General features: G+C 57.3%; 1 protein-coding gene and 1 pseudogene across 1 annotated transcript in view; one reads left to right on the top strand and one right to left on the bottom strand.

Annotated features, from left to right (window-relative positions):
* Window positions 1–17,183, top strand: part of acsf3 (acyl-CoA synthetase family member 3) — a 39,571-nt gene extending 22,388 nt beyond the window's left edge. Inside the window, 7 exon segments of the mRNA XM_078401801.1 lie at window positions 903–1,015; window positions 3,589–3,715; window positions 11,568–11,620; window positions 11,622–11,703; window positions 16,526–16,637; window positions 17,030–17,048; window positions 17,050–17,183. Coding sequence (XP_078257927.1) covers window positions 903–1,015; window positions 3,589–3,715; window positions 11,568–11,620; window positions 11,622–11,703; window positions 16,526–16,637; window positions 17,030–17,048; window positions 17,050–17,163 — 620 coding nt within the window. The 3' untranslated portion in view covers window positions 17,164–17,183.
* Window positions 15,996–16,086, bottom strand: LOC144594977 (U2 spliceosomal RNA; annotated as a pseudogene).
* Window positions 17,184–17,451: the final 268 nt, after the last annotated feature.

The following is a 17,451-nucleotide window of genomic DNA, read 5'->3' as shown; positions in this document are numbered from 1 at the left end:
ACGCTTACTTTCAGTGACTGATATACAAGAACATCAAGGTCTCGTTGCACTTCCCCTTTACCTAATCTGACACCATTGAGATAATAATCTGCCTCCTTATTTTTGCCGCCAAAGTGTATAACCTCACATTTATCTACATTATACTGCATCTGCAATGCATCTGCCCACTCACTCAACCTGTCCAAGTCACTCTGCAACCCACTAACATCCTCTTCACAGTTCACACTGCCACCCAGCTTTGTGTCATCTGCAAACTTGCTAGTGTTACTTCTAATTCCATCATCCAAATCATTTATATATGTTGTAAGTAGTTGTGGCCCCAGCACCGAGCCTTGCGGCACTCCACTCGCCACTGCCTGCCATTCTGAAAAGGACTGGACAAGCTAGATGCAGTAAAAATGTTCCCAATGTGGGGCGAGTCCAGAACCAGGGGCCACAGTCTTAGAATAAAGGCAAGGCCATTTAAAACTGAGGTGAGAAAAAACGTTTTCACCCAGAGAGTTGCGAATTTGTGGAATTCTCTGCCACGGAGGGCAGTGGAAGCCAAATCACTGGATGGATTTAAGAGGGAGTTAGATAGCGCTCTAGGGGCTAGTGGAATCAAGGGATATGGGGAGAAGGCAGGCACGGTGTATTGATTGTGGATGATCAGCCATGATCACAATGAATGGCGGTGCTGGCTCGAAGGGCCGAATGGCCTCCTCATGCACCTATTTGCTATGTTTCTATGACCCGTTTATTCCTACTCTTTGCTTCCTGTCTGGCAACCAATTGTCTATCCATGTCAACACCCTACCCCCAATACCATGTGCTCTAATTTTGCTGACCAACCTCCCGTGTGGGACCTTGTGAAAGGTGAGTACTGGTATGGTATGACTGAGTGTTGGTTTACTTTTCTCTAGGGGCTGTGGGAAACCCACTTCCAGGAGTGGAGGTACGAATTGCGATGGAAGCCTCCAGCAGGAAGCATTCCGCTGACACCGTCATGGCGGAGGGCAGCAGTGCAGGCACCCAGGTGAGAAAGGTATGAAGGCTCCGGAAACTGCAGACACTGCAACCTGAAGCAAAACACAAAGTGCCGGAGGAACAGCAGGTCAGGCAGGGTCCGTGGAGGGAAAGGACATGATGTTTCAGATCTGAAGAAGGGTCACAACCCAGAAATGTCATTCCAATTTCCTCCACAGATGCTGCTTGACCCATTCTTCCTCCAGCATTTGTGTTTTGCTAATGAATATATAAATCTGGCTGTGAATGAGGCCTTGGAGAGTGCAGGTCTGGACACAGGGGCAGTGTACGTGTACTGCAGAGAGCACTTGTGTGCCAAGGTGCTGTGTGTGGGTCTGAGAGGGGGGGTGGGTTTGTAGAGGGGGTGTGTACGGAGGGGCAATGTGTGGAGGGGGTGTGGGTGTGTGGAGAGGGGGTGTATGGTCTGTGCAGTGGGGGTGTGGAGAAGGGGTGTGTGGTCTGGAGTGGGGGTGTGTGGGTCTGTGGATGGGGGGGGTGTGTGGAGGGGGGGTGTGTGGAGGGGGGGGTGTGTGGAGGGGGGGGTGTGTGGAGGGGGGGGGGTGTGGAGGGGGGGGTGTGTGGAGGGGGGTGTGTGTGGAGGGGGGTGTGTGTGGAGGGGGGGGTGTGGAGGGGGGGGTGTGTGGAGGGGGGGGTGTGTGGAGGGGGGGGGTGTGTGGAGGGGGGGTGTGTGGAGGGGGTGTGTGGAGGGGGGGTGTGTGGAGGGGGGGTGAGGAGGGGGGGGGTGTGTGGAGAGGGGTGTGTGGAGGGGGGGGGTGTGGAGGGGAGGGGGGGTGTGGAAGGGGGGGTGTGGAGGGGGGGTTGTGGAGGGGGGGGTGTGGAGAGGGAGGTGTGGAGAGGGGGTGTGTGGAGGGAGTGTGTGGAGGGGGGTGTATGACGGGGCAGTGTGTGGGTCTGTAATCTGTGGACAGGAGCATGTTGTCTGTCTGCAGGAGGGAGCAGAGGCTGTTTTAAAGGTTGATCAGTTATTGACAATAGACAATAGACAATAGGTGCAGGAGTAGGCCATTCAGCCCTTTGAGCCAGCACCGCCATTCAATGCGATCATGGCTGATCACTCTCAATCAGTACCCCATACCCCCTCACTCCGCTATCCTTAAGAGCTCTATCCAGCTCTCTCTTGAAAGCATCCAACGAACTGGCCTCCACTGCCTTCTGAGGCAGAGAATTCCACACCTTCACCACTCTCTGACTGAAAAAGTTCTTCCTCATCTCCGTTCTAAATGGCCTACCCCTTATTCTTAAACTGTGGCCCCTTGTTCTGGACTCCCCCAACATTGGGAACATGTTTCCTGCCTCTAATGTGTCCAATCCCCTAATTATCTTATATGTTTCAATAAGATCCCCCCTCATCCTTCTAAATTCCAGTGTATACAAGCCCAATCGCTCCAGCCTTTCAACATACGACAGTCCCGCCATTCCGGGAATTAACCTAGTGAACCTACGCTGCACGCCCTCCATAGCAAGAATATCCTTCCTCAAATTTGGAGACCAAAACTGCACACAGTACTCCAGGTGCGGTCTCACCAGGGCCCGGTACAACTGTAGAAGGACCTCTTTGCTCCTATACTCAACTCCTCTTGTTATGCATCGGTTTGCAAGCTGAGTGGGAAGTTGTTGATGTGTTGCTGTCAGGGAGGTGCAGAGCCAGCCGTTGTGGCTTATGGGCTGTGATCCGGCACCATCTGTATGTGCTGGAGGAGGTGCAGCCAATGCAGCAGGAGTTGAAGACTGCAGCTGCCGGCAGCACAAGATCATCCATCAGCATTTAGCCAGCCCACGCTCATGTGCTTGTGACATCTGCAAAAGCAGCGCTTCAAACCAACGGCTCCACCTCAAGTGGCTTCAGCTTTGTTCAACATCAGTACCGAGCAGAACGAGTGTGACACAGGTGTGAAAGGGGCGAATGCTGTGATTACAGCGTAGCGCCGACAGGAAAGGTCCTCTGGGGAAGGAGATCTGTTTGTCCAAAACACGGACGTCTCACGGATGAGTGTTTGAGAATATAAGAACAGAATGCTCCTGGATTAGTGGGTATCAGCCGTAGAACAGATGCATCATTTTCTCCGGAACACCAGAGGTTGCAGGAAGATCTGACAAGTATATAGAATTATGAGAGACCTAGATGGTGTAGACAGTCAGAACCTTTAACCCAGCATATAAATGTCAAAGGCCAGAGGGTGAGAGAGCCACAGTGTAGAGGAGGTGTGCGGGGTCTCACACACACTGATGGAGTAGGGGCGAGCTGGAAAAGAGAGGTTGGCCATATCTCCACACCTAGACCACCACCCATCACTTACCCTACATCTCTTCCACCTCTCTCTCCTCTCCCCCCAGTCCAGCAGTTTTAAGAAAGATCCAGACCTAAAAGGTTCTCTGTCCATTACTCCCCCCCTTCCTCCCTCTCCCCCCCCCCGGGATTAATCTGGTGCATGGGTTTACAGCTGAGTGGATGAGGTCTTTGTAGGAGTGGGCTTAAATTCCACATGGTGCATACAGTGTGACTGTTGCTACCTCCACCCCTCTGCCACTCCGTGCTGAACCATTGCAGTGTTTTGTTGTCAGGTGAGGCCGGGATTGGAGGGTAAGGATGGAGAGCTGCAGGTCAGAGGACCATCCATCTTCCAGGAATATTGGAACAAGCCAAAGGAAACCGGGGAATCGTTTACATCAGATGGCTGGTTCAAGACAGGTATTGTGTCATTCTTTCTGATTCAATGCTTACAAATGATTCCATGTGTATTCAGAGCCTGTGACAATGCACAGACTGGTCAGTGCATCTGGAGGGCAGAGCTGAGGGGTGAACTGATAGACGCGTGTATAGTTATGAGGGGTGGAGAGACACAACCTTTTTCCCATGGTAAAGGAATCAAAAACAAGTTGGAATATGTTTGAGAGAAAGGAGCTTTAAATTAGATCTGAGGGAATGAATGAATGAATAAATTTATTGGCCAAGTATGTGCATATACAAGGAATGTGCCTTGGTGCTCCGCTCACAAATGACAACACAAACATACAGTTAAGAACAAAGCATAAACACATCAAAAAACAGTAAGGATATAACATTGCGGTCTAAACATGTGGATGAAAATAAACCAGAGTAAAAAAGATACTACAGACTTTGGTTATTGAGTAGAACTATCACTCGTGGAAAAAAGCTGTTTTTATGTCTGGCTGTGGCTGCTTTGACAGTCCGGAGTAACCTTCCAGAGGGAAGTGCTTCAAAGAGTTTGTGGCCAGGGTGAGAGGGGTCAGAGATGATCTTGCCCGCTCACTTCTTGGCCCTTACAGTGTACAGTTCATCAATGGGGGGAAGGTGGCAGCCAACAACCTTCTCAGCTGATCGAACGATCCGTTGCAGCCTCCGGATGTGGTGCTTGGTGGCTGAGCCAAACCAGACCATGATGGAGAAGGTGAGGACGGACTCAATGATAGCAGTATAGAATTGGACCATCATTGCCTGTGGCAGATTGTGTTTCCTCAGTTGCCGCAGGAAGTACATCCTCTGTTGGGCCTCTTTGACTGTGGAGTCAATGGTGGCCCCCCATTTAAGGTCCCTGGAGATGATGGTTCCAAGGAACTTAAATGACTCCACAGATGTGACTATGGTGTTGTTGATGGTGAGTGGGGGGAGGGGAGGGGGAGCTCATCGAAAGTCTACAATTAGTTCCACTGTCTTGAGAGCTTTGAGCTCCAGGTTGTTGCGATGGCACCAGGACGCCAGCTGTGTCACTACCCATCTGAAGGCAGATTCCTCCCCATCCTGGATCAGTCCAATCAGGGTTGTGTCATCCGCAAACATGAGGAGCTTGACAGAGGAAGTGTTACTTTACCTGAGAGTGGTTGGTATCTGGAACGTGCTCCCTGTGGAGGTGATGGATTCAGATGGAATCACATGTTGAAGAAACATTTAGACAGGTACTTCAATAGGCCTGGCATAGAGGGCACGACATAGTGTGGGTAAATGGGTGCAGATGGGCATGAAAACTAGCATGGACATGGTGGGCCGAAGGGCCTGATTCTGAACTGGCCAACACTATGACTGTCATTCCATGAGAGACTGATGTTGGGCTTCAGAATTGCTATAAGAAAATGAGACAGGAATTGAAGGTCAGCAGATGGGAGAACATAGCAGTGCAGGGAGAGGGGTATCTCAGCGTGTTACTCTGTGCCATGTGTCACATTGATTCACTGGTGAACGTCGCAGTGTTTCAGAGTGCGGGCCATTGGAGACGTTTAATGTGGGATCACTGGGATTTGGGTGGTCAGGGCCACGGCACAGGGGGCGGCTCTCTCTGTCTTGGGTACGTCAGTCTGGGTTGAGGCTGAAACATGGCTGTTATATGATTTGAGTATAGGAGTAAAGAGGTCCTTCTGCAGTTGTACAGGGCCCTGGTAAGACCACATCTGGAGTATTGTGTGCAGTTTTGATCTCCTAATTTGAGGAAGGACGTCCTTGCTGTTGAGGCAGTGCAGCGTAGGTTCACGAGGTTAATCCCCAGGATGGCGGGACTGTCATATGAGGAAAGATTGGAAAGACTAGGCTTGTATTCACTGGAGTTTAGAAGAATGAGAGGGGATCTTATAGAGACGTATAAAATTATAAAAGGACTGGACAAGCTAGATGCAGGAAAAATGTTCCCAACATTGGGGAAGTCCAGAACCAGGGGACACAGTCTTAGAATAAAGGGGAGGCCATTTAAAATCTGAGGTGAGAAGAAACCTTTTCACCCAGAGAGTTGTGAATTTATGGAATTCTCTGCCACAGAGGGCAGTGGAGGCCAATTCACAGGATGAATTTAAAAGAGAGTTAGATAGAGCTCTAGGGGCTAGCGAATCAAGGGATATGGGGAGAAGGCAGGCACAGGTTAGTGATTGTGGATGATCAGCCATGATCACAATGAATGGCGGAACTGGCTCAAAGGGCCAAAATGGCCTCCTCCTGCACCTATTTGTGATGTTTCTAACCGGGTTGTGGCTTGTTTTATATGGCTGTAAAAAGATTGCAACCTGCACCAGTAAGGAGGACAGGGGTAGTACCACCATCTGCAGGTTCCCATCCGAACCGCACACTCACAGTGATGAGTCAGCCTTCCGTGTCACTGGATGGGAATCCCCCCCTCTCCCCCCCTCCCTCCTACCCCCCTCCCCCCACCCGCTCCATGGGAGCACGTTTGTCCCACAGACTGACTTACTGCTACTCCACAAAGCCAGCAGGCATGGGCCGTAAAGGCTGCCCTTTCCCACGTTCTGTGAATGGTGGAGAGCGTTGGCCATTTGTCTGCACTTGACGGGTGCTTTATTGATGTTGGGGGAATGCTCATTGCTGCTCCTGGCGTCCAGTCGTTTACTGAAGGCAGTGACTTGGTTCCACACTGACGTTGACTGGACTGTTCTGTGCATTCTGATAAGCCGGCATCTTGCTCATGAATAGAGATTCTCTGTTTATGTTGAAACAAATAGTTTTTCTGCTCAATTCACCGAAAGTCAGGGCCAGTTGTGCGGAAACAGACTGGCAAACAGTCGCAGTGACTGCATGTACAGGGCATCCCCCCTCAAACACCACGACAGCATGGGCCGGTTACAGCTGACGGCACGTGGGGAGCTGTGGTGATCTGATCTGGCATTGGCAGCTTGTGACAGGGATGGTTTTGTTCCGGTTTAAATGTCTGCAGCATTGCCAGATTACTGAGAACCGCTCAGGGCTTGAGGAAACAAGCCACTTTCAGGATTGTGCAGGCAGGGGTTGTGTTTAATTACATCCCGGGGGAAGAGCACAGAGACGACAGACAGGCCTCTGTCACAGACCATTAGAGAGGGAAGTCAGTAATGAGCAGTGTAGTTAAACACAGATGGGCAGTTCCCTCATGGAGCGGAAGGTCAGCTCAATAAGCTGGAGTCCATGAGGCGGCAGCTCCGGGCTGAGACCCCGTGCACATTCAGCTCCGGGCTGAGACCCCGTGCACGTTCAGCTCCGTCCGGGCTGAGACCCCGTGCACATTCAGCTCCGGGCTGAGACCCCGTGCACATTCAGCTCCGGGCTGAGACCCCGTGCACATTCAGCTCCGGGCTAAGACCCCGTGCACGTTCAGCTCCGTCCGGGCTGAGACCCCGTGCACATTCAGCTCCGGGCTGAGACCACGTGCACGTTCAGCTCCGGGCTGAGACCCCGTGCACATTCAGCTCCAGGCTGAGACCCCGTGCACGTTCGGCTCCGGGCTGAGACCCCGTGCACGTTCGGCTCCGGGCTGAGACCCCGTGCACGTTCGGCTCCGGGCTGAGACCCCGTGCACGTTCAGCTCCAGGCCGGGGCTGCCAGAGTGGTCGAGGCATTTATTATAAACCCGTCGTTCACTCCTGAGAATTGAATTGCAATTGAAGTTAATATTCCCTCGCACTGATCATAGACCAGCTGACACAGGGTGAAATGCAAACTCAGCCTCTTGGAATTGTGCACGGCATTCTTTTGGCATCTGGAATGACAAAGAAAAGGTACATGTTTGGGTCATAAGGGATAGGTGCAGAATTAGGCTATTTGGCCCATCAAGTCTACTCCGCCATTCAATCATGGCTGATCTATCTCTCCCTCCTAACCCCATTCTCCTGCCTTCTCCTCATAACCTCTGACACCCGTACTAATCAAAAATCTATCTGCCTTAAATATATCCACTGATTTGGCCTCGACAGCCTTCTGTGATAATGGATCCCACAGATTCACCTCCCTCTGACTCAAGGACTAAAGCACCTTAACCAAGACCGATGTAAAAACAGAAATACTCAGCAGAGCAGCCCACATCTGGGGGAAGAGAGACGTCAATGTGTTGGGTCAGAGGCCCTCTGTTCTTCCACCTGCAGCACTTGTTCTGTATATCTACACCTCGATGCTGCCTGACCTGCCGAGTATTTCCAGCCGCCTTGGTTTCCATTTCAGATTACAGCATCTGTGGATTTTATGGCATCACGACACTTTGTTCACATTTTACTGCTCCAATAATGATATTAATTTGAATAGTTTCACATCTAGGGTGCCACGTGTGGGGTGGTACCACGTGTGGGGTGGTGCCACGTGTGGGGTGGGTACCACGTGTGGGGTGGTGCCACGTGTGGGGGTGGTGCCACGTGTGGGGTGGTACCACGTGTGGGGTGTCACATCTAGGGCGCCACGTGTGGGGTGCCACGTGTGGGGTGGTACCACGTGTGGGGTGGTGCTACGTGTGGGGTGGTACCACGTGTGGGGTGTCACATCTAGGGTGCCACGTGTGGGGTGCCACGTGTGGGACCAGGATAGTTGCTGGGGGTGTGGGCGCCATGGGTGTAGAGTGGGGGGGGGGGGCAGTGATGCCGGTGTGTGGGGGGGGGTGACGCTGGTGGGGGGGGTGACACCGGCGTGGGGGGGATGATGCTGGTGTGGGGGGGGTGGTGACGCTGGTATGTGGGGGGGGGTGACGCTGGTATGTGGGGGGGGGTGACGCCGGTGTGGGGGGGGGTGACGCCGGTGTGGGGGGGGGTGACGCTGGTGTGGGGGTGACGCTGGTGTGTTGGGGGGGGTGACGCCGGTGTGGGGGGGGGGTGATGCTGGTGTGGGGGGGGTGATGCTGGTGTGGGGGGGTGATGCTAGTGTGGGGGGGGTGACGCTGGTGTGGGGGGGGTGACGCTGGTGTGGGGTGTGACGCCGGTGTGGGGGGGTGACGCCGGTGTGGGGGGGTGACGCCGGTGGGGGGGGTGACGCCGGTGTGGGGGGGTGACGCGGTGTGGGGGGGGTGACGCCGGTGTGGGGGGGTGACGCCGGTGTGGGGGGGTGACGCCGGTGTGGGGGGGGTGACGCCGGTGTGGGGGGGGTGACGCCGGTGTGGGGGGGGTGACGCCGGTGTGGGGGGGTGACGCCGGTGTGGGGGGGTGACGCCGGTGTGGGGGGGTGACGCCGGTGTGGGGGGGTGACGCCGGTGTGGGGGGGGTGACGCCGGTGTGGGGGGGTGACGCCGGTGTGGGGGGGGGTGACGCCGGTGTGGGGGGGGTGACGCCGGTGTGGGGGGGGGTGACGCCGGTGTGGGGGGGTGACGCCGGTGTGGGGGGGGGTGACGCCGGTGTGGGGGGGTGACGCCGGTGTGGGGGAGAGGGGGGGTGACGCCGGTGTGGGGGAGAGGGGGGTGACGCTGGTGTGGGGGGGGGTGACGCCGGTGTGGGGGGGGGGTGATGCCGGTGTGGGGGGGGGGGTGACGCCGGTGTGGGGGGGGGGGGGGTGACGCCGGTGTGGGGGGGGGTGACGCCGGTGTGGGGGGTGGGGTGACGCCGGTGTGGGGGGGTGACGCCGGTGTGGGGGGGTGACGCCGGTGTGGGGGGGGTGACGCCGGTGTGGGGGGGTGACGCCGGTGTGGGGGGGTGATGCAGGTGTGGGGGGGTGATGCTGGTGTGGGGGGGTGAAGCAGGTGTGGGGGGGTGAAGCAGGTGTGGGGGGGTGACGCCGGTGTGGGGGGGTGACGCCGGTGTGGGGGGGGTGACGCCGGTGTGGGGGGGTGACGCCGGTGTGGGGGGGTGACGCCGGTGTGGGGGGGGTGACGCCGTGTGGGGGGGGTGACGCCGGGTGTGGGGGGTGACGCCGGTGTGTGGGGGGGTGATGCTGGTGTGGGGGGGGTGACGCCGGTGTGGGGGGAGGGGGGGTGATGCCCTGTGGCGTGCCGTGGTGCGGGGCGTTGCCAGTGTAGTCTTCTGTTCAGCAAGTATATTTTTGCTTCAACACCATTATCACAACCAAGCTCATCTCCAAACTGTCCAAACTCGTGAAACGTGGAGTCACAGCACTCCCCTTTGCAACTGGACCGTAGACTTCCTGACCCACAGACCACATTCAGTGAGGGATAGGGGACTCCACGATAATTGGAATTAATTATGCATCCTCCGTGATAATTCTCTGTGCTGGTGCCGCGAGGACCCACTCTCTGCCCCCTGCTACACTCCTCGTATACCCGCGACTGTGCTGCCACAGGGGCCGGTGCCACAAAGACCCTCTCTCTGCCCCCTGCTACACTCCTCGTATACCCGCGACTGTGCTGCCACAGGGGCCGGTGCCACAAAGACACACTCTCTGCCCCCTGCTACACTCCTTGTATACCCGCGACTGTGCTGCCGCAGGGGCCAGTGCCACAAAGACCCACTCTCTGCCCCCTCCTACAGTCCTCATACACCCGAGACTGTGCTGCCACAGGGGCCGGTGCAGGGTTGAGGACTGCTCTATACTGGGTTGCTCTGGGATGGCGGTGTGTGCTAGCCGGGCCGCAGCCTCTCCCACTTGCTCCGTGCCTCCTCACCCCAGCTCTGACCGCCTGTTGATAAATAATAGGTGTAGGAGTAGGCCATTCGGCCCTTCGAGCCAGCACCACCATTCACTGTGATCATGGCTGATCACCCACAAACAGTACCCCGTTCCTGCCTTCTCCCTCTATCCCTTGACTCCGCTAATCATTAAGAGCTCAAACCAACTCTCTCTTGAAAGCATCCAGAGAATCGGCCTCCACTGCCTTCTGAGGCAGAGAATTCAACAGATTCACATCTCTCTGAGTGAAAACGTTTTTCCTCATCTCCGTTGTAAATGGCCTACCTCGTATTCTCAAACTGTGGCCCCTGGTTCTGGACAATGTGTGATGGAGGTGATGCAGCTGGATGCATGACTGACCACAAAGCCGCTGGGAATGTGTTCAAGTTGTGTGGAGGAGAGTATCAGTGCTGTGCTTCCAGTGGCTTTCCAATGGCATCTGGTCAGTGTGAGCCAGCCTTCCTCTGAGGACCTGATCAAAGACACCAATGTCCAGGCAAGGAAGTTTAAGAATAAGGGGAGGCCATTTAAAAATGAGATGAGGGAAAACGTTTTGCAGAGAGAGTTGTGAAATTGTGGAATTCTCTGCCACGAAAGGCAGTGGAGGCCGATTCAAAAGAGAGTTAGATAGTGCTCTTAGGATTAGTGAAATCAAGGCATATGGGGAGAAGGCAGGAACGGGGGTACTGATTGTGGATGATCAGCCCATGATCACATTGAATGGCGGTGCTGGCTCGAAGGGCTGAATGGCCTCCTCCTGCACTGTGGTCTTTGTATCTATGACCACCAATCACACCAGTTCTACGTTATCCCAGTTTCGCAGCCACTTCTTGCATATTAGGGACAATTTAGAGAGGGCCAATTAACCTACAAAGCTGCACCTCTGGGATGTGGGAAGAATCTGAAGCATCCGGAGGAAAGCCACATTGTCACAGGGTGAACGTGCAAACTCCACATCGACAGCACCTTGGTCTCGAGACTCTTGGTCTCGACCTGAAACGTCACCCAGTCCTTCTCCAGAGATGCCGCCTGACCCGCTGACTTACTCCAGCACTTTGTGTCTCCTTCGATTTAGACCAGCATCTGCAGTTTTCTTGCTACACTGCAGTGTGGTGTCTCTGCTGTTAGCCTGCGCTGTGAAGGGAGGGCTGCGTGGATGTTTGGGGAGTGTGGCGGGCGGGCGGGCAGGCGGGCGGCCGGGGCGCTGCTGATGGCGTGTGTCTGGCTTGTGCAGGGGACACGGCGTGCTACCGGGATGGGGTTTACTGGATCCTGGGCCGCACCTCCTGTGGACATCATCAAGTCCGGGGGATACAAGATCAGTGCCCTGGACATCGAGCGCCATCTCCTGGGCCATCCCGACATTGCAGGTCAGTGTTCCCTGCACAGACCCACGCGCGTTGCTTGGTTGGACTGGCACAGCAGCGGCCCAACTCATCCATGCCCACCAAGGTGCCCCATCAACCCAAGCCATACTTGCCCACATATGGCCCACATCCCCCTAAACCTTTCCTATCCATGTACCTGTTCAAATGTCGTTTAAATGTTAACTATTGCAGCTAGCTTTTTTTTTTTTTTTTTTATATCAAAAAATACTTTATTCTAGTAATAAATATCATTTACAAAACATCTTTTTTAAACAAACCCATCCGACATTTCCGGAGGTTACACATTCAATACAGGCATTTACTTAGACATTTACTTACATTACATTACATTTACCCAGTATCCCTTATTTGGAGGGGCGTCTCTCTCCACAACACCCTGCCCCCCCCCCCACCCCATGTCCAGCAGCGGAAGGACCCTAGACTGTGGTCCCTCCCCCACAGGGCCTTGGCGTTGGCTGCACCGAGCTTCAGTGCATCCCTCAGCACGTACTCCTGCAGTCTGCAGTGGGCCAGTCGGCAACATTCCTTGACGGACAGCTCGCTCTGCTGGGAGGTCAACAAGGATCGGGCAGACCAAAGAGCGTCTTTCACCGAGTTGATGACCTTCCAGCAGTACTCGATGTCAGTCTCGGAATGCGTCCCTGGGAACAGTCCGTAGAGCACAGAGTCCTCTGTGACGGAGCTGCTCGGAATGAATCGTGACAGGGACCCCTGCAGACCTCTCCAGACTCTCCTGGCAAATCCACACTCTTTGAAGAGGTGGGCCACCGTCTCCTCTCCATAGCAGCCGAGGGCAGCGTGCGCTGGTAGTGAGGTTCCGGCGGTGCAGGAAAGATCTGACTGGGAGGGCTCCCCTCACCGCCAGCCAAGCCATGTCTTGGTGCTTGTTGGTGAGTTCTGGCGATGAGGCATTTTGCCAGACAAGCTGGCTGTCTGTTCTGGGAACCAGATCCCCAGCACCTTCAGGAAGTCAGGCTTGATGGTGAAGGGGATGGAAGATCGGTCGGGCCAGTTGCCAAAGAGCATGGCCTCGCTCTTCCTGCGGTTTACCCCTGGCCCCCGTGGCCAACTCAAACTGGTCGCAGACGTTGATCAGTCTGCGGACCGACCCTGGATCCGAGCAGAAGACGGCGACATCCATGTACTGGAGGACGGCCACCCGCTCGCTCCGCCTGGGTGAGGCATACACATTAATCAGCCGGAGCGGAGAAACCACGGTACATTACATCCACCACCAAGAGACGCCCCCCCACCACCTCCCTTACCTCAGTGATGGTGAAGCCCCCTCCCCGCAGCAAGATCCCCAGACCGGACGCACGACAATCATTTCCCCCCCGACCATACCGACAGTCCGTGGGGCCACCATCGCGACCACCTCCGATAGCAGCGAAGGTGTGGCAGCCCGCACTCCTGTAAAAAGGTTACATCCGCCTTTACCTTGGCCAGGTACTGCAAGGCGGTTACACATCGCGCAGTGCTCTTCACACTGCGCACGTTTAGGGATGCCAGTTTCAGCTCCATTGTCCTTTAGTGTCCCAGGCGATCCTCCCGCATGCCAATCATCTGGCTGAGTTCCTGCACATTTCTGTCGCACAGGTAGTGGTACAGGTTGGTGGCTTCCTCAGCACAGGGTGTATTTTCTGGCGAGGCCACTGCGCTGCTCCCAGTTTCCTGGAGCTGGGGCCCATTGGCCACTGCACTGCTCCCGGTCTCCCGGAGCTGGGGCCCATTGGCCACTGCACTGCTCCCGGTCCTCCCGGAGCTGGGGCCCATTGGCCACTGCACTGCTCCCGGTCTCCCGGAGCTGGGGCCCATTGGCCACTGCACTGCTCCCGGTCTCCCGGAGCTGGGGCCCATTGGCCATTGTGCCACTCCCGGTCTCCCGGAGCAGGGGCCCATTGGCCGTTGTGCCGCTCACAGTCTCCCGGAGCAGGGGCCCATTGGCCGTTGTGCCGCTCACGGTCTCCCGGAGCAGGGGCCCATTGGCCGTTTGTGCCGCTCACGGTCTCCTGGGGCTGGGGCCCATTGGCCGCTGCACTGCTCCCAGTCTCCTGGGGCTGGGGCCCATTGGCCGCTGCACTGCTCCCAGTCTCCTGGGGCTGGGGCCCATTGGCCGCTGCACTGCTCCCAGTCTCCTGGGGCTGGGGCCCATTGGCCGCTGCACTGCTCCCAGTCTCCTGGGGCTGGGGCCCATTGGCTGCTGCACTGCTCCCAGTCTCCTGGGGCTGGGGCCCATTGGCACTGCTCCCAGTCTCCTGGGGCTGGGGCCCAATGGCCGCTGCACTGCTCCCAGTCTCCTGGGGCTGGGGCCCAATGGCCGCTGCACTGCTCCCAGTCTCCTGGGGCTGGGGCCCATTGGCACTGCTCCCAGTCTCCTGGGGCTGGGGCCCATTGGCCGCTGCACTGCTCCCAGTCTCCTGGGGCTGGGGCCCATTGGCGCTGCACTGCTCCCAGTCTCCTGGGGCTGGGGCCCATTGGCAACTGCTCCCAGTCTCCTGGGGCTGGGGGCCCATTGGCACTGCTCCAGTCTCTGGGGCTGGGGGCCCATTGGCACTGTTCCCAGTCTCCTGGGGCTGGGGTCCATTGGCACTGCTCCCAGTCTCTGGGGCTGGGGCCCATTGGCACTGCTCCCAGTCTCCTGGGGCTGGGGCCCATTGCCGCTGCACTGCCCAGTCTCCTGGGGCTGGGGGCCATTGGCCGCTGCACTGCTCCCAGTCTCCTGGGGCTGGGGCCCATTGGCCGCTGCACTGCTCCCAGTCGCCTGGGCTGGGGCCCATTGGCCGCTGCACTGCTCCCAGTCTCCTGGGGCTGGGGCCCATTGGCCGCTGCACTGCTCCCAGTCTCCTGGGCTGGGGCCCATTGGCCGCTGCACTGCTCCCATTCTCCTGGGGCTGGGGCCCATTGGCCGCTGCACTGCTCCCAGTCTCCTGGGGCTGGGGCCCATTGGCCGCTGCACTGCTCCCATTCTCCTGGGGCTGGGGCCCTTGGCATTGCTCCCAGTCTCCTGGGGCTGGGGGGCAACAGACACGTTCTTTCTCTTACCTTCCTCCTCCCCCGTTTTCTTCCTCTGCCTCTGCTTCCGTTGTCGGCTCCCTCCCGGTCGCCTCATCCTCCGATGCGGAGAGGTTGCTGGCCTCGTCCTGGGAGAGGACTCTTTTTTGGGGCTTGCTTGCCCCCTCCGCCTTTTTCTCCGTGCGCACAGCCTTCAATGTTTTCCTCGATTTTACCAACTGCCATTCTCCTCTTCCTGTTCCCCCTCTTCCATCGACTCACCCTCGTGGGGAGGGGCCTGGGGGGCTCTGTCCTGCGGTTGGGGGCTCCTGGTGGTCGCAGCTGTCATCGCCCCTGCTCTCATTTCCTATTTGGGCTTTTGCCGTGGTAGGAGGCGTCCGTCCACACTGGGGGTGCTGGCAGCGGCCCCTCTTATCGCCTGTGCGTACGTGCTTGCTCTTTTAGGCAGGCCCTGTAAAGGTGGCCTCCCTCCCCACACAGGTTGCAGCTCTTACTCTCTTTACAATCCCTTGTCTCGTGGCCTTCTAGTTTTGCAGTTTCTGCAGACGACTGTCCTGCATTCTGCGCCACGTGCCCAGGTTTGTTGCATTTCCTGCACATCCTGGGCTGCCCCGCGTACGTCATGTAACCCCGGTTCCCTCCGATGGCGAACACCGAGGGAGGGTGGATGATGAATCCCTTCCCGTCCACCCTCAGCTTCACCTTCACTTGCCTCTTGCTCGTCCAGATCCCGAACAAGTCCTTTATGTCCACGCAGTTCCCGGCCCCTTCGACGTAGCGCGCAAGGAAGGTGAGGACATCCACGATGGGCACATGTGGGTTAAACATGTGCACCGTGATCATCCGTTCCCTCTGGGTGGGGAGGGTGAAGAGTGGCTGCACCTTCAGGAGCGCCAGCAGGGGGTTCATCCCCCTTCTCACGGAAGTCCTGCAGCAACTTCTGCCATCCCGCCGGGTTCTGGAAGGTAACGGCGAAATATCCGTTACCTGGGAAGTCCTGGAGGCAGAAGATGTCCCCGGCCTTGAATCCACAGGCCTCCAGCAGCACCTTCTTGATGAAGAGGTCCCTTGAGAAAGGGTTCCCCTCCTTGAGGTCCTTCACCGATACTCGCAGGGTATTCCGGATACCCTGCCCTCCAGCTCCACTTGCTGCTGCCATCCCACCTGGATAAGGGTGTTAGGTTGGTTACCCAACCAGCATGGATCCACCCCTAAACCAGCCTCGTGCTCCTGACCTCCGCTCCTCGTCGATGATCCAATGCAGATACTGCTCTTGTACTGTTCTTATAAGAACATTAGATTGTGCCAGAACAGATACTACACTTGATCTTAGCCAAAAGGCCGAGAAGCTAGCTCCCTGGCAGCTCGTTGCATGCACCCACCCTCCTCTGTGTGGAAACAGTTGCCCCTCACGTTCCTTTCAATTTTTTTCCTCTCACTTTTAACGCAGGGGTCGCCTATAAATGAAATAAAGCCCCAACTTTGAAGCCTTAAGCATTGACCCGGCCCTCGTGCTGAGCCCCATAATCATGAGGCCAAGTCCCTAGACATGGGTGTGAAAGGCCAGTGCCCTCTCACACTGACCATCCCCGGCAACTCCCTCTGCTGCCACACACTGACACCTGGGCATCACTGTGGGCTCAGTGCCAGCCACGCCTGGGCATGGACGTGGGGAACAGTTCAGCACGGGTGGGCTGCTGAGGGCCAGCAGCGACAGAGTGGGCCGAAGGGCCTGTCTCTGTGCTGAGTGACCTTGTGCCCAGTGGGCGCTCTGACTGATTGTGCTCTGCAGACGTGGTGGTGATTGGAGCAGCGGACCTGACGTGGGGACAGAAGGTGGTGGCGGTGGTGCAACTCCATGCCGGCAGCTCCCTCACCACGGCACAGCTGAGACTCTGGGCTCGGTAAGGCCAGGGATGGCGGCCGGGGATCAGGCTTCACCTGCTGACCGGGGGGGGGGGGGGAAGGTGCGGGGAGACTGGCGGTGCGGGGGTGTGGGGGGGGCTGTGGGGGGGCGGGGTGTGGGTGGGTGGGGTGTGGTTAGTGAGGGGCGGGGGGTGGAGGGGTTGGGAGTGGGGATGGGATGGGGGGGTGCAGGTGTGGGGGGGGGTGCAGGTGTGTGGGGGGGTGCAGGTGTGTGGGGGGGCGCAGGTGTGGGGGGGGGTGGCAGTGTGGATGGGGGGGGAGTACCCGCGTGGGTGGGTGGGGGGGGTGTACCTGTGTGGGTGAGGGGGGTAACGCGGCTCTGGGTCTGTGCGTGTCCACGGGCGGCTCGCTGACTGTTCCTGTGTTGCAGGGATCGTGTGGCGGCGTACAGCGCTCCCCTCCGAGCTCATCCTTGTCGAGCACATCCCCCGCAACCACATGGGCAAAGTCAACCAAGGCCGCCCTGCTGCAGCGGCTCTACACCCACCCGACCCGGGACAGTAGCAACATCCCGGCCAGAGCGGCCTCCCCGCTGCCCCCCCTGCCCCCTCAACAAGCCACCCCCAGAAACAACCCCCCCCCCCCCAGAAACAACCCCCCCCCCCAGAAACAACCCCCCCCCCAGAAACAACCCCCCCCCCAGAAACAACCCCCCCTAGAAACAACCCCCCCCCCTCAACAAGCCCCCCCCTCAACAGCCCCCCCCTCAACAAGCCCCCCCCAGAACAAGCCCCCCCTCAACAACCCCCCCCAGAAATAACCCCCCCCAGAAACAAACCCCCCCGAGGAAAT

The sequence above is a fragment of the Rhinoraja longicauda genome, chromosome 6 (assembly GCF_053455715.1).
Source record: "Rhinoraja longicauda isolate Sanriku21f chromosome 6, sRhiLon1.1, whole genome shotgun sequence".
Classification (NCBI taxonomy): Eukaryota; Metazoa; Chordata; class Chondrichthyes; order Rajiformes; family Arhynchobatidae; genus Rhinoraja; species Rhinoraja longicauda.
This window is presented reverse-complemented; position numbering and strand designations above follow the sequence as displayed.